Consider the following 21,208-nt stretch of genomic DNA (forward strand, 5'->3'; position numbering starts at 1 on the left):
AAGGGAGAGACATCAGATGATTAAAACACAGAGACAAATAATCTCCCATCGCTTCAATAAACGGAAGCCTCCTTGCCCTGTTCTTTTATATGATGATGATATATGATGATATTAGATCTCAATTTTGCTTGGGATTCTGAGATACAAAGGTGTCAACCTAAATAAAATATTGGGGGGGGGGGCACAGGTAAGCCCCGCCCCGCATAATTGATGACGAGACGCGGTGCTTGCACGCAGTTTGAACGGCACTGCCATTCAAGTGATTGAAACGGGAGTCTTGTTGCATATTAATAGGATAACACACTTGCTTCCTGAATAATAGTTTCGGTGCATCTGCATTATGGATATAGACGGCAAGACTGCGAATAACGCCTTAATGAAAGCTCTGCCCAAGCAGGTGGGTATCTTTCCATAAGGCAGACAACACAGATTGCTAGATTTAAGAATACTGTACAGGTTAGCAACTTCCCCCCACCCCAAAAAAGTATACTTATTTTTGATTAAGTTACGGCGGGTACTGAATAGGAAGCCGGGGGCAATCCCCAAGGGCACGAGCTTCCTCGGCCGCCGCGCTGCCCCCCAGCCCCGCCCCTCGGGCTGGCGGGCGGGCGGGCGGGTCCTGCGAGGGCGCTATATAGGCGGCGCCGGAGGCGGGCGGGCGGCAGATGGACGAGCCGCGCTGTCCGGCGGCAGGGAGCTCTCTGCGGGCGCGCCTGGCTGCCTCTCGCGCTGCCTCGCCGCTCCTTCCGTCCAGCTCCGGCCGCGCCTGACGGTTGGGCCGCCCGAGAGGGAGCCTTGCGGGGCCCCGCCGCGCCGGGTCCCGCGGTCCGTGGGACGGCGATGGTGCGCCGCCTGTGCGCGCTGCTGTGGGCGCCGCTGTGGGCTCTGGCGGCGGCGTCGGGGGCTCCTCCGGGCCCGGTGGTGCGCTGCGAGCCGTGCGACTCCCGGGCGCGGGCGCAGTGCCAGGCGCCGGCGGCGCCGTGCGCCGAGCTGGTGCCCGAGCCGGGCTGCGGCTGCTGCCAGACGTGCGCGCTGCCCGAGGGCCGCCCGTGCGGCGTCTACACGGAGCTGTGCGGCGCCGGGCTGCGCTGCCGGCCGCGCCGGGGCGAGCAGAAGCCCCTCCACGCGCTGCTCGACGGCAAGGGGCTCTGCACCAACGTCAGCGGCGCCCCCCAGGAGCCCGCGCCCGGAGCAGGCGGCGGCGAAGTGCGAGCCTTGCTGCTGCGAGGGACCCGCGGGCCAGGTGAGCCAGCGAGCCAGCCAGGGAGGGAGGAGCGCGGCTGGCGGGACAGGCGGGCGCTCGTCGGCTTCCCCCGGGGCAGGAATGGAAGGTCCCGGGCGCCGCTCCGGTTCCTCCTCCTGCCGTCAGTTCGCGCTGTGCGGAGCTTCTCGCCGCGGGTCATTTCCTTAGAAATCTGTCTTCTCAGATTCTGCTGATTTCCAGCGGTCTTTCTGGCGCTTCGGACTTCGCGTCTGGTCTTGTGCTGTAAACGACCTTTCCTTATTCATTGTAAGCCAGCCGGAGACCTTGACGTTACCGGGTGGCATACAAATGCTATAAATCAAGCCCGCTCTCCTTCAGTCGCATTTTGAAATGCCCCGGCGTCCCGCCTGCCCCGCTCCGGGGGCGGAAACTGCTCGCTGGGAGCGGAGTTGGCGCTTGGCTGGGCGAATTTTGTGCGGACCATTTTCTGCGCAATTTTGGCTCGGCTGTTCGGAAAGCAAGTGAAGTTTGCTTTGCTGTATCGCCCCCTGGTGTTTGTTTTGTGCTTGTGTCCACAACAACTCAGTTTCTGATGTATCACCTGTGACCAAAATGCTTGACTTTAAGACAGAAAAGGGCATGATGATGTAAAATGACCTTTGACCTTCTCACTTGACATATTTTTTTCCTTTGCGAACACTTAGCTCCCAAATGAGAAAAAAGTTTAGGTGTTGAATTGCTCTATATTCTGGTCACAATTGTGACTGTATTCTGTTGCAAAAATGTGTCAGCTCTGGCTCAGTTCAGTAATATATATATATATCTCTTTTTAAAAAGTTATCTATGTCTCAAAACCATTCTTTGCACACGCAAAAGATGGAGGGAGGGGACACTGATGGACTGCATAAGAGCCTTCCCAATTCCCAAATGAACGAATGAATGGCCAGTCTCCTCAACCTCAGGAGACTAAAGCAAGCATAGTCAAGTGTCTTCTTTGCAGCCTTCCTAGAAAGTGGAGGGGAGGAGGGAAGCGCTGCCTGGAGCAAAAACTGTGCTGTGCAACCCTGTTCATATTCACTTGGAAGTGCAGCTTAATGCTCAACAGAGACTTGTGCCCTTGTGAGTTTGCCTAGAATTGCAACTGTACAGTTCAGTCCTACGTGTTTCCTGTCAGAAATAAGTTCCATTGTTTTCAGTGGGACATACTCTCAGCGGGTTTCGGATTTGCTATAGTAATAATGTATGATACAAATGATGGTGTAAATTGTCATTTTCAAACTAAATCTGGGGGCTTCCAGTGACTTCCTAAGGGGTCAAAAAAGGAGGATTCTCAATTTAGTTGTTTTGTTTTTTAACAAAACAACTGTAAATTGCCAGAAAAACTTGCAGAAGAAAACCATTGACTCCAATTGCAGTGGTGCCTATAACTGAGCACAGGTGGTCAAGTCAACTTCCTTATACGCAGTTTTTCTCAGAACACAAGGTTGGGATTCAGGATTGGAAAAGTTGCATAGGCTTAAAAAAAAAAGCATTATAAGAGACTGGTTTGCTGATGATGAAGATCATTTGAGGATTTGTTGCTTGATAGCAGATCGTCTTTGGCTGACCTTTCCTAAATTAAGAAGCTGCTTTTCTGTCTACACTTGAGTTGACTAAGTCCCCAGAGTGTCTTAGCCTTGCATGCAAGGAAGGACTTTAGGCCAAACCATAGCTAAGTGGGAATGTGTGGGCACTCACTGTAGAAATCAAGGCTGCTTTGCTCCTGTGGGGCTACCCTACTTGGAGTTAAGGCCTTTGTGTTGCATCCACAGGTGGCCTTTCAAACCCGAAGACATAGCCAAGGCTCATTCTTGGCTTACTGCAATAACAATACTTGGTTTGTCTGGGAGAGGAAAACCACAAGGCTGGGTTTGGACATCACATGGTTTAACTCTGGGTAGGGTGACAGCAGGATGACCAGGGAGGAGCAAAGTGGCCATTTAAATATATATATATATATATATATATATATATATATATATATATATATATATTTAAATAATTAAATACCTGCACATTTGTGGTATTGTCATGGTTCACGGTTTGGCTAAGCATCACATGCAGACTGGGCCATAAAAACAAAAGTCCATTAGAAAAAAAAACCTCCCAAGTCCACAGCTGGGCCAAAATATCATGAAAGTGTGGCAAGCTTTAGAGCCCTTCATCAGATGAGATGTTACACAAAGCAAGGGATGGGGTCAGGAAAAATTAACAAAAATAAACAAAAATTAGAGTGGGTGTTAACAGCCAAGAGGTCATCTTGTATCCTCAGTTCCAAGGTTGAGATGGCTGCATTCCCAAGTGCAGCAGAGATTGCATATCTAGGATTCTGGGATAAAGAATCAGTGGCTGCTTCTTATCCAAAACAACCCATTCAAGGCAGAATCTACAACCGAGAAAGATAATTTTTCACCATCCAGAGATGGGAGTTGCACTTTGAGGGTTATATATCTTCCAATCAGTTGTTTCGATTGACTTTTAAAAACTTGGTATGCCACCCAATGTTCATTCCTGCCTTTCCTCAAATAAAGACTGTCATGTGCTCGCTTCGGCAGCACATATACTAAAATTGGAACGATACAGAGAAGATTAGCATGGACATGCAATTAGGATGACATGCAAATTCGTTTATTAAATAAATAAATAAAGACTGTCATGCTTCTCTTTACTTCAACTCCCAGGAACCTGTGTCTATCTGACTTTTAGAAGACATCTGAAGGCAGCCCTGTTTAGGGAAGTTTTTAATGTTTGACGTTTTGTTGTGCTTTTAAAATTTTGTTGTGAGCTGCTCAGAGGGGCTGGGGAAACCCAGTCAGATGGGCGGAGTATAAATAATACCGTAAATTATTGTTGTTGTTATTTAAGATTTGGATTACTACCAAACTTTAATTTCTCACAGATGATGAGTAGAAATTGCTTCTTTATCCCAGGATCTAGGTGTGTAACCTGATGCCTGTAGCACCTGCCACGGATTTGTTTAGCTTGCAATATCTACCCTGGAACTGAACCTACAAGCAAACCTCATGGCTTACAATTATCAGCCCAGTTTTTGTACTCTACTTCCCTCCCTCTTGCCCGTCCTTTTGAACATCTCACCTGATATGAAGAGTTCTGGAGAAATCTAAAGCAGGCCATGCGTTCTGATTGGGCCTGAGGAAGGTATCACTCCAATGTGGATTTTGGAATTCAACATGACCCATTAACAATTGCACATTTCTGACTCTCACCTTGTGACAATTGAATGAGGAAAATCTTTAAATATGCCACGCTTGCATCAGTTTCTTTCATTTCTTGGAGTCCACTCAGAATAATAGGCAGCTATTATTTAATCAGATGTACAAATCAAACCTGAGCCTATTTGTCGGTTAAGAAGAGGAAAAGGTGGATTTTGTGGCCTCATATATCAGCCGTGGGAATGGGCAGGCCAGGCTGGCTCCTTTTTCCACGTTAGGGATACTACCTGCCCTGATTCTTTCACCCTTGACTTCCCTAACGGTGAATAAAAGCAAGACCCCGTCTCTCTGCAGTGGGGCATAGAGGACTCTCACAGTGCAGTGCTACAGACATGGGACTTCATAAATGTGGGATTGCAGTTTCAGTGGCCAGAAGTGAATGGAAAGATTCAGCTCAATAAGTGCAGCTGATGTGATTCCTTCTCAATGGGGCTTATTGGGGGCTGCCATGGTGGTCCCTGCAGAAGCAGACTGGCTCTCAGGAATGGAATCCCCCCCTTTATTCAGGAAGCACTAAGCAAAGGGGGGTGGTTTCTGATACTTAGCAAAAACTCACCTGTTTGCTTGGACTTTCCTGAACCCCTGTCGCTGAGTTGTTCTGGCCTATGTGTGCTGCAATATGTATGACTTTTTAAAAAATGGTTTTATCTTTCTGAACTGCTATGAGATATCTTTGTAATAAAATACTAAGAAATGAAAATACTTACTGAAATGAAAGAAAAATGCAGCACTGAACCATTTTTTTAAATTATAAAATCAGCAATCAAGCTGAGATTTGCCTAAAGTAAATAGGACCCTCACTGTTCCAGAACCCCTGGGGTTCCTTGGAAGCTTCTCAGAGCTTCCTCCCTGTAAAGGATCCATAATGACAGGCAAGTCTCTCAGGGTGCCAATTTCCCACTGCAATGTTCAGCTTAAGAGAGTATGCATTATCTTCTAGGTCTGGGGTTCCTAAACTCCCCTGCCCCCCAGAGCACTTGAAAAGCATAGAGGGTCTGGGTGGATCACTTTAATACTGTTTTCAGTTTGCAATGCATTGTGCTAGATGCTGTATGCTTATTTTTTTAAAGAGTGTGTGGTGGGGGGGCTTCTTTTATTGTATTCCATCACAATGTGGATTTCGCAGTGTACGTGTTCTTAACAGACATGTTGTGGCCTCCCCAAATGGAGCTCATGTACCATTGTTGTCTTGGGTCACACTGGCTAGTAGCATGGGGCAGCGGTGTGGCTCTGCAAGACTTGCCCTTGTGCCGCATAAACTGGGCGCAGCTTGGAATGTGCTGCAGACTCTTTGACACATGCTGGCATATGCTGGGCAGAGCTGGCTAGTGAGGTGGGGGGGTATCATTTGCCTCAGGTGGCAGAAGTGCAAGAGGGGCCCCTCTGCCCACCCCACCGCTTTGGCTGCCAGAGCACCTTCCTCTCACCGACTTTCTGCAAGGCTGGCATTCTGGTGAGTGGCACAGCCTGGCAGGACACCGCCCCCTCTCCTAATTTGGCACATGGTGGTGCATTCCACCAGTGGCAGAAGTGGGGCAGCACGTTATTATTTCACCTCAGGTGGCCCCACAGGACAGCCCATCCCTGCTGCTGGGGGTCTTTGACAGACCATTCCCTGAAAGCAGGAAGTTTGAAACATCTGCACTAGGACAAGAAAGCTACATCCTCCTTTTCTAGAGACGAGTGGGGAGAGAGGAAGCATAAAAATTAAACAAATTTATAGATGGCTTCACAGCATAAACCCCCTGAAGCAGAGTACAGAGTATCAACAAAGCAAAACACAAAAACACAAGCTCTAAGAACCATCAGATCTATTTAACTAACTCCAAAACAGCAAAACCATCCGTCCAAACTCCAAAAAGCAAATAAATCATTGTATAAATACCGTATTTCTCTCTCTATTACACGCAGATCATTTCTCCTAAAAAGGAAGGGGAAATGTCTGTGCGTGTTATTGAGCGAATGTGGGGGGTCCCTGGAGCCGATTAGGGGAGCGCAGGAACAAAAATCAGCAAAAATCAAATCGTGCGTTGCATCGGAGAGGGAAACCTGAAAAGAGGAAGTTGCTGCTTTCCTGCATTCTGCCTCAGGGTCTTACTGCCCACTCGCTTGTGTTTCATTGCTGTGTTTGCTCAAACGGAACAAAGAGCAGGCAAATCCCCTCCCCTCCAGGCAAGCAGAGGGGAAAGCAGAGGTCTTTCCTTCTAATTCCTCTCCGTGCTCCTCGCAGGCAGCCAGAAAACATGCAGGAGAGAGAGAGCTGGCTTCGGTTTGGGGAAACTTTTGCCTTTCTTTCCTCCCTTCTGTTAAATCCCTCTCCTGCATTCTTAGCCAGCTGCTTCTCTGCACACCCCTCTCATGTCCCTTCTTTGTTTTTCCTTCGCTCCCCACTTAAAATGTGGTTACAAAGCATAGATCCACATGGACCCTCAGGATCTTTGCATTGGGTCACCCCAAATTCACCATCAGATCACATAGCATGTCCATGGCTACAGCCTGCCCCCCCAAAATCATGCACCCACTGTTGCCTGGGGCTGCAATGGTGCAAAAACGTGGTTAAAAAGCATGGATCCTCAGGATCTTTGGATTGGGCCACCCCACATTCACCATCAGATCACATAGCAGCCTGCCCCCCAAAAATCACACACCCACTGTTGCCTGGGGCTGCAATGGTGCAAAAATGTGGTTAAAAAGCATGGATCCTCAGGATCTTTGCATTGAGCTACCCCAAATTCACCATCAGATCACATGTCTGTGGCCACAGCATGAAGCACAAAAATGATACATCCACTGTTTCATTCAGAATTTTTTTCCTTGTTTTCCTCCTCTAAAAATGATGTGCGTGTTATGGTCAGGTGCGTGTTATAGAGCGAAAAATACGGTATATGTATATATTTTGGGGGGCTTTGCTATGGGAGAACCTGGGCAAACCAATCAGCTCAGCCCCTTGGCAAGTCCCTAGCGGAGCTTCCATCTCTCCAAGGGAGCCGGGAGTCCAAAGAGAAAAGCCTGGCTCCCTCCGGTGGGTGGGTGGGGGCTCTCCTCTTCTGAGGGGCATCTGCCGTGGGGGCTTCAGTTGAGACTCCAGCATTGCAGGGGGTGGAACTAGAGGAGCTCCAGGGTCCCTTCCAGCTCTGCAGTTCTAGGATTGTATGGTAACATGCTCAGCAAAAAACTACAGACCAGTGTTGTGCCTGTCGAAGGGGAAGCATTCCTCCATCACAACTGGGGGTTTCATGGGTGGATGTTTAGCAAAGCAAGATAGTCAACTGAAGGCAGCCCTGACCTTTTAATGTATTTTTAATCTTTGTTGGAAGCCTCCCAGAGTGGCTGGGGAAACCCAGCCAGATGGGCGGGGTACAAAAATAAATTATTATTATTATTATTATTATTATTATTATTATTATTATTATTATTATTCACAGACCTGCTTTCTGTGTGACGTATTCATATTTCGGAAATGATGTAGGTGGCACAATTGCCCTCTTCCATTGCCTTGGCCAGAGCCTTCTGGCATTCAGAGATTCCAAAGACAGGGCGAAACATCTCCACCCCACCCCCAAATAAAAGGCTACGTTGCTTAGACAACCCCTTTTTTCCTTTCCAGAGTGATTCTGAGGCAACTATAAAAGGAGATGAAGCTAACTTGGCAACCGTTGTGTAAAATAACAGGGTCTTTTCTCATTCAGTCTCTTCCAAACTTTGGAAAGGCCTATATATGCCTGGGCAGTGGGACATAATTATTTCTAACTATGCTCAAAGTTCAAAGGGGGAGGGGAAATCAGGTTGCTATTTTTATGAATAGTTCATTGCCAGATCACATAAATAAGTTAGTCATGATCCGGTAATAGATATGCAAACTATTTTCTAAAGATATATATATATATATATATATATGCTTTCGTAGATTTTCACGGGTACAGGAATGCAGGTTTTGGTGTCCTCGGGTGTCTTCCCATGTAAAAGATGGGGTGTCTAGGCGACGTTTCGACGAGGTCTCACTCGTCATCTTCAGGCTGGTGCTTTCGGCTTCTTGTTACTGGAACAGAGCAGGATCTCAGTGTTTGAGTTCCTATAAATACTGTTGAGGAGGTGTGGTGTATAGCCTCCAATGTTCTGGGCAGAGAGGAAGTTCCCAGGCTAGTGTGCCTTTTCTTCTTTTGTTCCTTAATTACTTGAGGGATATCTTGAGTGATTTCTTGAGTGATATCCTGAGTACCACTTAGGTGGGTCATTAGGTGTGGATTAGTTGCTAAGGCCTTTGTGTCTTGACCTCTTGAACTTTGTGAAGAGTTTTTCTGAGAAGATGGCTGTACTGCACTTAGTTGTGCTCTGGCTTGGCTTCGTGTATAGGGGCGAGCTGTGGTTTTGTGGCCTGTGCCAGCCAGATCTGTGTAGGGATTGCAGGGGGGTGCAGCATCCGGAGGTGCCACCATGGTTTGGCTACTGGATGGTGTCTGGGTCAACCACACCAGACCCAAACCCAGACCCTCTCCACAGATAAATTACAGACACCATCCAGTAGCCAAACCATGGTGGCACCTCCGGATGCTGCACCCCCCTGCAATCCCTACACAGATCTGGCTGGCACAGGCCACAAAACCACAGCTCGCCCCTATACACGAAGCCAAGCCAGAGCACAACTAAGTGCAGTACAGCCATCTTCTCAGAAAAACTCTTCACAAAGTTCAAGAGGTCAAGACACAAAGGCCTTAGCAACTAATCCACACCTAATGACCCACCTAAGTGGTACTCAGGATATCACTCAAGAAATCACTCAAGATATCCCTCAAGTAATTAAGGAACAAAAGAAGAAAAGGCACACTAGCCTGGGAACTTCCTCTCTGCCCAGAACATTGGAGGCTATACACCACACCTCCTCAACAGTATTTATAGGAACTCAAACACTGAGATCCTGCTCTGTTCCAGTAACAAGAAGCCGAAAGCACCAGCCTGAAGATGACGAGTGAGACCTCGTCGAAACGTCGCCTAGACACCCCATCTTTTACACGGGAAGACACCCGAGGACACCAAAACCTGCATATATATATATATATATATATATATATATGCGCAGATGGGAAATGATAAAGTAACATGGAATGCTTGAAAAAAATCTAAAAACAAAAATAAGGTTTTTCAACAGAAAATTTGTGCAGACTCTATTAACATACTTTCTGTGTGTATGTTTTAAATTGAATTGTGCAAAATACCCAAATTAACAAACCCCAAACAGTGTGAAGGTTAAACATTGCTGAGGCTTTGAATAAAACCCATAGAAAACAGAATACTCTGCTTCCTCAAATCCGGTTTCTTAAACGTTTATGTTTTGTGTGTGCCCAGTGTCAGTAGTAGCTGTGCCAAAACCACCTGCCAGAAGGTGATGCCTTGGCCAACCGGCCGCATTTTCTGCTGCTCAGGCCTTCAGCTCCACTGCAGAACTTCTTGCCTTGTGTCATTTTGAATAAAGATGTCAGTACACATTTGCTGTGGTCGGTTCTAAAGCCAGGCAGTTCCCTGCTCTTCATTTAATAGTTGTGCATTCCCAGTGTAATTGCCACAGGTGATCTTTAGCTGAAATGGAAGCCTGAAGCAAGCTTGAGAGATGCTCCCTTTAAAAACATCCAAGACCAAATGCAACCTGCTGCAGTCACACGAAGACGAAATATTGTGCAGACCCGGAAGCATTGTTTCTGTCCCATATTTGAAAGCAATTCTTTGTAATGCTTAGCAAAAGCCAAATCAGCATAATGTCTAAGGATCATAGCAGAACAATGTTCACAGCTTTCAAATACAGTGGTACCTTGGGTTACAGATGCTCCAGGTTACAGACGCTTCAGGTTACAGACTCCACTAACCCAGAAATAGTACCTCAGGTTAAGAACTTTGCTTCAGGATGAGAACAGAAATCGTGTGGCAGCAGCAGGAGGCCCTATTAGTTAAAGTGGTACCTCAGGTTAAGAACAGTTTCAGGTTAAGAACGGACCTCCGGAACAAATTAAGTTCTTAACCCAAGGTACCACTGTAGATTCTAGGTTTATTTAAAGAGAATTAAATATGAAATAATTTAGAACATGGAATAAAGCCCAATGACAGCAGCTGTATAAGCAATTGGTCAGAATATCCATTAAAATAAATATCAACCCATTTGTCATAGATGGTGGGTCACCTTTCGTTATTAGTTTCCTCATTCAGAGGAAAACACATTGTTTTTCATGTTAATCATAAATATAAGCACTCTCACAGTGCATTTTATGCACCATGAATATATGCCTGCAAGGCATGCAAATTTGACAAATTACCTGTATAGATATTTGCATGCCTTGCAGGGGTGTAAGCTGCTGACAAACTTCTCATTGGGGTCCAGACTTCAGAAATGATCAAGTCATGACAAAATGTGCCCTCTCCTGGTAAGAAGCGGAAATGCTTCAAATTCAGGCAAGGTGATTTGCTAGATGTTAGTGGTTTAAAAATTATGACTGTGAAAACAAATCAATTTAGAGCTTATAGGACAGGTTTCAAACATCTAAATATAAATGAAAGACACACAACTCCTGCAGCCCAATAATAACACTGGCATGATTGGTTGCAAAGTCACTAGGTTCCTTCAGTCATGAAAATACTGAACTCTTTCTGTTCAGGAAATAGATTCTGCCGTCTCTATGATATTGAGGCTGCTGTCTTCAAACCACTTACTCCAAAATAGCTCCACTGACTTCAGCGGAGCCCTCCTGGATAAGTGCCTGGTTTTTAAGCATTGTGGCCTGAGTAGCTGGAACCTTTTCATGTTTATGAAAGCCTCCATAAGCGCAGCTTCGTTCACTTTCACCCCCTTTTCCCTATTGTTTGCCCTCCCCTGTTTTGTCTCCCCCATTGTAAAAAAGTAGGTTGCAGTTTCTTATTTTTGCTATCCTGAATGCTCCGTGCACCATCCTAATGTACCGTGATAATAACCTTCAGAGACATTATCATGTGGAAGTTCTTCCGCTACAATTAATAAACGATGGGCTAACTTTTGAACATTTGTTTTTGTTTAAAGGGAATGCCAGCAATTCAGAAGAAGACCAGAACATCAGCAGCACAGAGAATCAGTCTGTCTCCAACACACAGAGACTGTTGGAACCCAAGTCACATGCTCACCACACCAAAATAGATGTCATTAGGAAAGAGCACGCCAAAAATACCCAACGCTACAAATACGATTCACAAAGCACAGACACACTGAATTTCTCTTCTGAGTCCAAGCAGGAGACTGAATATGTAAGTAATTTTTATTTAACAGAAAAAGCAACATACATGTGTTCCGTAAATATCACTTTAAATGGATGCAGACTCTAGATATTGTTAGTTGTCTGAGCTTGTGTTGTTGCCAGAATTACTAGAACTGATCCTGACAGCTGCAAGATTTCTGAATTATACAGAACCATTGCAATCACATTTAATCTGTCAACCAGTAGTCACTTCACAGGCAGGTTAGAGTCCCTGTGCCTCTTTTGATCATTGCATACAGCTCCGAACCAGAGGTGACATCAGGTTTTGCCTCGAATGAAATTTTGAGGCAGATATGGAATCTTCTTGTTTGGGAGAAATATCAGAGGAATTTTGAGAGCAGAGAAGTGAATTTCATTGGTTGGTTTCCCAAGGGAGTTTTAAATATCCCACAACAAATATTCCTGGAGGTTGTTAGTCATGTGATGCTGAGGGTCTTCCTCCATCTCTCTCACCAGCAGCTGAGGGTTCTGTTGGGAATCCACGGCTGGTGGAGGATATCTCTGCCCAGTAAGCAAAGCTGGTGTAAATCATGGCTTGTCTCATTCCTAACGCAAAACATTAAGGTAAATGAGGTTTGTGTTTAGCCGAAACATCTGAGTCATCCTGAAGGAAGGAAAAGTTTGAGGAAGACAAGTGACGTTTCAAAGAGGATTCTCCACACCACTCCATACTTAAGCTGCCTGGCTGGACAAGATTTTATGGTGGCAATGTCCTGTTCCCCTTACATACACAACAGATTGGCTAATAAATAAAAATTCCTTGCTTTCTGTCTATGTCTGCGAGCCTATAATCCCAAGCAGCCAGTCATAGCAAGTGCTGTGAATGCAGGACTCAGTATCAACTTTTGGCTGGCTATCAGAAGTTTTCTTCTGCACACAAAGCAGTGTCTAGCTTTGCTAGTGATTGCTCTGCCATGCTGAAAATGCCTCTGCTTGGAAAAAAACCACACATGGAGGATGAAGTGGTCACTGTTTCTTGTTCCTTATGTGTAGGATATGAACAAAGTCTGCAGACCTGCCAGACTGGAGGAAACGGGAGCAGAGAATACTCTGGTTCATGTACTGCTCTTGGCAGGCAAGCGGCAGATCCCCATGCCAACAGCACACAAAATGTTGCTGTGTTTTTCTTGGCTGTGCATCAAAACACTCATGGCTGATCCAGACACAACTTTGTGCTGTTGAAAAGGAAAAAAAATTGGGAGGGACCACTCCAAAAACCTACATAAATGGAAAATGTAGAGAGTCTGATGAAAGTGAAATGTGGCCTTGCCTGGTTCATTTGTCACAAAATGTAGAAATGTTCCAGTGGGAGCCCAAGGGTGCCTGGCTTTTCGGAGAGCGCTGCTTCTCTTCCACAAGGAGGAAGGAAACACAAAGGTTTGTGTTCACAGGGTAATAGACAGGTTGACTTTATTTCCATGCTATCCCCTTTCAACCAATTCTGAAACTGGGGAACTTCAAGTTCTGACATTGCAATAACTCGTATTTAGAGATGCTGATTTAATTTCGCAATCTATTCTGAGTGCAAACGGCACAAAGGCCATCTTCTGAGCATTTTTCTTTAAAATAAAAAGGGAAACAGCAATAGTGGAAGCAGCAGAAATATTGTTGACAGTATGTCAATGAACAGACCTCGTTTCATTGAGAGATGACAGCCAGGATTTCAAAAACTTGGCCAGTAGGATATAGTCCATCCAGGCAGTGGGTGAGAAAAGAGGAAAGTGGTGATTACAAAAGCAAGATCTCATTTGTGGTGGCTGCTTCCCAGTAACTGCTCCTGCTGTCTGCTGTACAGCTCTGCAGTCCAGCTATGTGACCAGAAGGAAAAGGGCTTGAAGATTTAGAAACTCCTGTGCCTTACTATGTGGTTAAATTCAGATTAATTGAGAAATTGAATCATAGAATCATAGAATCATAGAGTTGGAATAGACCACAAGGGCCATCGAGTCCAACCCCCTGCCAAGCAGGAAACACCATCAGAGCACTGCTGACATATGGTTGTCAAGCCTCTGCTTAAAGACCTCCAAAGAAGGAGACTCCACCACACTCCTTGGCAGCAAATTCCACTGTCGAACAGCTCTTACTGTCAGGAAGTTCTTCCTAATGTTTAGGTGGAATCTTCTTTCTTGTAGTTTGGATCCATTGCTCCGTGTCCGCTTCTCTGGAGCAGCAGAAAACAGCCTTTCTCCCTCCTCTATATGACATCCTTTTATATATTTGAACATGGCTATCATATCACCCCTTAACCTCCTCTTCTCCAGGCTAAACATGCCCAGCTCCCTTAGCCGTTCCTCATAAGGCATCATTTCCAGGCCTTTGACCATTTTGGTTGCCCTCCTCTGGACACGTTCCAGTTTGTCAGTGTCCTTCTTGAACTGTGGTGCCCAGAACTGGACACAGTACTCCAGGTGAGGTCTGACCAGAGCAGAATACAGTGGCACTATTACTTCCCTTGATCTAGATGCTATACTCCTATTGATGAGGCCCAGAATTGCATTGGCTTTTTTAGCTGCCGCGTCACACTGTTGGCTCATGTCAAGTTTGTGGTCAACCAAGACTCCTAGATCCTTTTCACATGTACTGCTCTCAAGCCAGGTGTCACCCATCTTGTATTTGTGCCTCTCATTTTTTTTGCCCAAGTGCAATACTTTACATTTCTCCCTGTTAAAATTCATCTTGTTTGTTTTGGCCCAGTTCTCTAATCTGTCAAGGTCGTTTTGAAGTGTGATCCTGTCCTCTGGGGTGTTAGCCACCCCTCCCAGTTTGGTGTCATCTGCAAATTTGATCAGGATGCCCTTGAGTCCATCATCCAAGTCGTTGATAAAGATGTTGAATAAGACCGGGCCCAAGACAGAACCCTGTGGCACCCCACTAGTCACTCTTCTCCAGGATGAAGAGGAACCATTGATGAGCACCCTTTGGGTTCGGTCAGTCAGCCAGTTACAAATCCACTGAGTGGTAGCATAGTCAAGACCGCATTTTACCAGCTTCTTTACAAGAATATCATGGGGCACCTTGTCAAATGCCTTGCTGAAATCAAGGTAGACTACATCCACTGCGTTCCCTTCATCTACCAGGCTTGTAATTCTGTCAAAAAACGAGATCAGGTTAGTCTGACATGACTTATTTTTCAGAAATCCATGCTGACTATTGGTGATCACAGCATTCCTTTCTAGGTGCTCACAGACTGTTTGCTTAATGATCTGCTCCAGAATCTTCCCTGGTATTGATGTCAGACTGACTGGGCGGTAATTATTTGGGTCCTCTCTTTTCCCCTTTTTGAAAATAGGGACAACATTTGCCCTCCTCCAGTCTGCCGGGACTTCGCCTGTTCTCCAGGAATTCTCAAAGATGACTGCCAGTGGTTCTGAAATCACATCTGCCAGTTCTTTTAATACTCTTGGATGCAGTTCATCTGGCCCTGGAGACTTGAATACATCTAGACTAGCCAAGTATTCTTGTACTATCTCCTTAGTTATTCTGGGCTGTGTTTCCTCTGCTGAATCATTTCCTCCAAATTCTTCAGGTCGGGCATTGTTTTCTTTATCGGAGAAGACTGAGGCAAAGAAGGCATTCAGGAGTTCAGCCCTTTCTGTGTCCCCTGTTTGCATTTCACCATCTTCTCCTCTGAGTGACCCCGTGGTTTCTTTGTTCTTCCTTTTGCTACGAACATACCCATAAAAGCCTTTTTTGTTGCTTTTAACCTCTCTAGCAAGCCTGAGTTCATTTTGTGCTTTAGCTTTTCTGACTTTGTGTCTACACGTGCTGGCTATTTGTTTGAATTCCTCTTTGGTGGTTTCCCCCCTTTTCCATTTTTTGTACACATCCTTTTTTAATCTTAACTCAGTTAAAAGTTCTTTAGATAGCCACCCTGGCTTCTTTAGGCACCTTCCATGTTTCCGTCTCATTGGTATTGCCTGAAGTTGTGCTTTTACTATCTCCCTCTTAACAAACTCCCAGCCATCTTGAACTCCCTTTCCTTTTAGTATTACTGTCCATGGGATCTCACCCAGCACTTCCCTAAGCTTTATGAAGTCGGCTTTCTTAAAGTCGAGAAATTGAGTCCTAGTATGCTTGGCTGCTCCTTTCCGCTGTATAGTAAACTTCAGAAGAGCATGATCACTCGCGCCTAATGATCCTTCCACTTCTACCCCACTAACCAGGTCATCAACATTGGTTAGGACCAGATCTAAAATGGCTGTTCCTCTTGTTGCTTCTCCCACTTTCTGGACAATGAAGTTGTCTGCAAGGGCAGTGAGGAATCTGTTTGACCTTATGCTCTTGGCTGAGTTTGACATCCAACAAATATCCGGGTAATTGAAGTCCCCCATTACTACTATCTCCCTTCCTTTTGCATGCTTGGCCATCTGTTCCAGGAAGGCATCATCTATGTCCTCCGTTTGGCTTGGGGATCTATAGTAAACTCCCACAATGAGGTCACTGTTATTCTTCTCTCCCTTAATTTTGACCCAAATGCTCTCACTTTGGCTTTGAGGTTCTAAATCTTGGATCTCTTCACAGGTATACACATCCCTGACATATAACGCCACTCCTCCTCCTTTCTTGTCTGGTCTGTTTCTTTGAAATAGATTGTATCCCTCCATTATTACATTCCAATCGTGGGATTTATCCCACCAGGTTTCAGTGATTCCTATTATGTCATATTTAGTTTGCTGTACCAGGAGCTCAAGCTCATCTTGTTTATTTCCCATGCTTTGCGCATTAGTGTACAGACATTGAAGTCCATTAATCATTCCCCCGTGTCTCTTATTTAAGGATTTTCTCCTCCCACCACTAGGTCTGCATGCTCTTTGCTCCATTCGGTCTATGACATTTGGATGATCATCTTCATCAATTGATAGACTCCTACCTTCAGGAGCACTGTCTCCCTCCCCCACATTAGTCAGTTTAAAGCCCTCCTGATGAGGTTTCTGAGATTTTTTGCAAAAACATTCCTCCCAACCGTTGTGAGGTGCAGCCCATCGCTTGCCAGAAGTCCATCTTCAAGAAACTGCATTCCGTGATCTAAGAATCCAAACCGTTCCTGTTTGCACCATTTGCGAAGCCAGTTGTTCACTTCCACTATTTTTCCCTCTCTCCCTGGGCCACGTCGTTCAACTGGGAGGACAGATGAGATGACAATTTGTGCATTTAATTGCTTCAATTTCCTGCCCAGAGCCTCGTAATCTCTTTTGATCTTCTGGAGGCTATTGCTTGCAGTGTCATTGGTTCCCACATGAACCAAGAGGAAGGGGTATTTGTCAGTGGGTTTTATGATTCCTTGCAGTCGTTCAGTTACATCTTGGATCTTAGCCCCGGGGAGACAGCACACTTCCCGAGACATCTTGTCAGGCCCACAGATCACTGCTTCTGTTCCCCTCAGTAGGGAATCCCCTATCACCACTACACGCCTCCTCTTAGGTCTGGTCGGGGTTCTTCTGTGAGCTGTCGGTTCCAAGGTCGCCTGGACATTCCCAGAGGACTGCCTTTGCTCCTCGTCTTCATATACCTGATCGACTGTAATGAGGGAGAGATCCTCAAATGGAGTCTGCTCTTCGTCTTCCATGCTAGGGGAAAGGACCTCAAAGCGATTGCGTATTTCTAAACAATCAGAGCGAACCCTGGGCCTCCTACTTCTTTGAGTCACGTTTCTCCATATATCTGGCTCCTGTGTTGGTGAACTAGCCACCTTCTCAGGGGAGTCCCCTGTCTCTTCCTTGGTGGAGACGGTGTGCTCTGTTGCTTCCAAGAAGAGTTCCAGCTCTCTAATTCTTTGGAGCGTAGCTACACGTTCCTCCAGTTGCTGGACTTTGTCTTTTAAGAGGGCAATCAACATGCAATTGCTGCAGGTAAAGCTGCCTGCAACCTTTGGCAAGATGGCAAACATTGCGCAGGGCAGGGCTTCTGTTGAGGTAGGTGATTAGCTGTGGGAGGAGCTTATCAGAGCTTTAGGGCAGCAGCTGAAGAAGGAACAAAAAGGGTTTTCCTGTGTGAGTTTCTTGTGGCTGTTTAGCTGACCTTTGCCCAGAGAGAGCAGCTAAACAGCCACAAGAAACTCATGGAATATTTAATTAATAAAGCAACTGATTTTGACCATTTAAAAATATTTTTTTCATGCATTTTACCTCAGAAACAAGTTACCTGTAAAAAGCTCGTAATGTGACCTACAGTCAATGCCCCTGAATTGCTTTATTTGTAAGGAATAGACGATGTAAAGAATTTTAAAAACATATTCAAAGTTGGGCCAATTGCCTCTTGGAGGCTAATTTGTGAGAAATGTTAAAAGAGTTGATTGATCAGTTGATTGATCCGTTAAACTGCCAAGTGAAAGCCCAAGTCAGATCTGCTGGAGCACAGAGCTCTCAATGCGCTTTCTGCTGGCAAATCCCTTTGGGATTTGCGCTTTGCCATCATTTCACTACTTCTCCTGAGCATTAATGAGAAAATCTTCATTGAAAGTTTACTGCACTGTGCAGAAAATGTACTAACGAAGTATGTCACAACTTTTTAGCAATCTTATTGCTCCACAATGGATCTTTTGTGAATAGGGATCCTTTCTGACCTCATCCTTGCAGGGCAGGAACTAGGATGATGCTGTAAGTCAGGATGTAGAACCTGGGATCCTCCTGATGTTGTTGGCCTATGGCTTTGTGATAGTTGACCTTTTGCTGTGTTGCCTGGGGCTGATGGCAGTTGGAGTCGGGCCTTCTCTGGAGAGCCATGAGTTCCCCATTCCTGGAAAACCGTCCCATTGGGAACCCTTCCCACACAACTCAGGCATTTGACATTATCGTCTCCGTGGCATGAGACAACTAGGCTGCTGCAGGTCCCACATAGCTGAGGGGGTGTCCTGGTCAGAAGGACCCTAAATATGCTGCTAAATAGCCTCAGATGTGCTTGGAGTTCTGGCAAGCGTGCTGACTCGGGTAGGAGATGGGGGCCCCCATCTCCTTGGGGTTGGGACCCCAAGTTCAGAAGCATTGGATTCCTTGGGAGATGTTCTCTTTGGTCTCCCAGTATAGCTGTTTAATTGATAGTCATAGCCCAAGCCCTGCCTGCTCACCTTAGCTTAAAAAGGGATTCTGTCTCATAATCTCCTAAAGCTGCTCTGGAGGTTAGAGCTATCTGCGGGTTGCAAATATCAATGTGGCTCTCCTTGCCACCACTCCCCCCACTCCTCGCAGCATGTTCAGAGGCTTCCATAAGAGACCAGAGCTTGGCTTGTGCTGCAGGATGGAGAAAGTGTGAAAGTCCAGGAGTCTCTTGCAGTTTTGTCTCCTTTGTTACCTTTCCCCAAGTGCTTCAGGAGTGGCAAGACACAGGGCTTGGGAGAGAGGCAGAGGGTTTGTGCCTGCCATTCTTTTTTATTTAAACATGGCTACAATAAAGGGGGAGGGAGCAGTGATTTCTTTCAAAGCCAGTGGTCTCCGTTGCCCACAACGTGGTGCCTAGAGCAAATCTGAGAGCCTCTTTGCTCCTCTTCCAGTCCTTGAGAGCCAGTGTGGTGTAGTGGTTAAGAGAGGTGGACTCGTAATCTGGTGAACCGGGTTCGCTTCCCCGCTCCTCCACCTGCAGCTGCTGGGTGACCTTGGGCTAGTCACACTCTCAGCCTCACTCACCTCACAGAGTGTTTGTTGTGGGGGAGGAAGGGAAAGGAGATTGTGAGCCGCTTTGAGACTCCTTCGGGTAGTGATAAAGCGGGATATCAAGTCCAAACTCCTCCTCCTCCTCCTCCTCTTCTTCCTCTGCGCTGCCCAAAGCGAAGATGTGGTTTGGTTTGGTTTAGTGTTGTGTCCGAGTCCAGGGTTGGGCTTTTTCTCCCCTGAACAAGCTGTGAGCTGTTAATGAAGAACAGAGTCACAGCAGCTTGTGGTTTGTTGGGAGTGAGACGACCACAGCCCCAGGTTCCTACATGACCCTCTGCTCCACCACGGCTTAGCTCTTGGGAATGTGGCAGCAACAGGATGGGAGAGTGAAGCAGCTGAGATTTTGCCTCCAGGTACCTGTGCACTTGCTTATCCTCACTAAGCCATAGTTTGGCCTGCTTCCATGTAACACTATGCCAATGTGAGAAAGTTTTCACCTGAGCATGTATTCCTTGTTCAGAAAAGTCTGTCAACCTGGATGAAGTTATAGTTGTAGTTCTGGATAAAGTTATAGTTGTAGTTTTGAACCAGGTAGTCTCTTGTTCAGATCTGTCAGCCTTGAGCTCATGAGGCAGCCTTAAGCTCAGCACACACAGAGCCCACCTGCAGGAGATCTACCTCCCAGGGGATTTTGCAGGGTTGATATAATGATCATTGAGACAATGTATCTGAAGCACTATGCACCATCCAAAGGCACTGGAAATAATCATTGTTTAATCTGCATTTTACACAAATATTTTTCCTAAAATGAAGAAGCCCCAAAGAGCAAACAAAGGTGTTTTTGTGCCCCCACTAAAGAAGAAAGAAGATGCCTTTTGTGTGTTGTTAAACTAGCATGTGGTGAAACCGCGCTGCAAAATCCTGAGGCAACTTGATCTTAAGTTTCAACCCATGATGTGGTATTTTGAATCTTGGCTCAGTGAACTTAATGGGTCTCAGGGACTGGCTGGGTGGCGGCCGGTGGTCCAGGAGGCACCTGAGGGGGAAGGGGACTTTTGAGCCAGGGAGGAATAGAGGGAGGAGGAAGGGGAGAGGCTTGAGGGAGCCACAGAGACTGAAAGAGAAGGAGCAGGGGAGGTTTCTCCTTCCTGCAATACAGTCCTGATTCAGCTCCTTCTCCTCCCCACTCAGTGCAGGAAAGAAGAGTCAAGAAAAGTTTAGAACAATTAAGAAGAGCCGAGTCACAGTGAAAAAGCACGGAGGGAGGTATAAATAAGGGGGAAGAGAGGACGGAACTTTAGCTTCTGCAACTGACTTTCTTAGCTGATGGATGTGCTGTGTCTCCTTGGTTACTGGGCAAAAAAGTTAATTACAGTGGTACCTCGGTTTTCAAATGTAATCAGTTCTGGAATACCGTTTGAGTTCTGAAACGTTCAAAAACCGAAAACTCAATACGGAAGCCGCATGGCATGTTTGATTTCTGAGGCATGTTCGAAAACCGAAGCATTTACTTCTGGGTTTATGGCGTGTGAAAACCGAAATGTTTGTCAACGGAGACGTTCGAAAACTGAGGTACCACTGTACTGTGAAGCCATGCCTGTTTCTGCTTAGAGACGGAAGGGCTTTTCTGGCAGCCTGGCAATAGGCAAACATATATTACACTGCAATTAGAATCATGCTAAACATCTTTAAAATATTTGCAGTTGTGTATGATAAAACAATAAAGACATGTAAAATAAAAAAGAAACACCAAAAAGTGAATAACAGCCCCAAATTAAAAAATTGTCCAGTAGCACCCTAGAGACCAACTAAGCTTTTGTGTGCATTATGGGATAGCCACTCGCAGCCTCTCCTGGGCAAGGGGAGCCTTCATCC

The 21,208-nt window shown here is 46.0% G+C and overlaps 1 protein-coding gene and 1 non-coding gene across 2 annotated transcripts in view; both read left to right on the plus strand.

Moving 5' to 3' along the window:
- Window positions 1-659: 659 nt before the first annotated feature.
- Window positions 660-21,208, plus strand: part of IGFBP3 (insulin like growth factor binding protein 3) — a 41,111-nt gene continuing 20,562 nt past the window's right edge. The window contains exons 1-2 of the mRNA XM_077916564.1: window positions 660-1,243; window positions 11,516-11,736. Coding sequence (XP_077772690.1) covers window positions 841-1,243; window positions 11,516-11,736 — 624 coding nt within the window. The 5' untranslated portion in view covers window positions 660-840. The remainder of the gene's footprint in view (window positions 1,244-11,515; window positions 11,737-21,208) is intronic.
- Window positions 3,783-3,889, plus strand: LOC144324999 (U6 spliceosomal RNA). Its single transcript, XR_013390300.1, has one exon. It is a non-coding gene; the product is annotated as a U6 spliceosomal RNA (small nuclear RNA).

This window comes from Podarcis muralis, chromosome 12, assembly GCF_964188315.1.
Source record: "Podarcis muralis chromosome 12, rPodMur119.hap1.1, whole genome shotgun sequence".
NCBI classification, from domain to species: Eukaryota; Metazoa; Chordata; class Lepidosauria; order Squamata; family Lacertidae; genus Podarcis; species Podarcis muralis.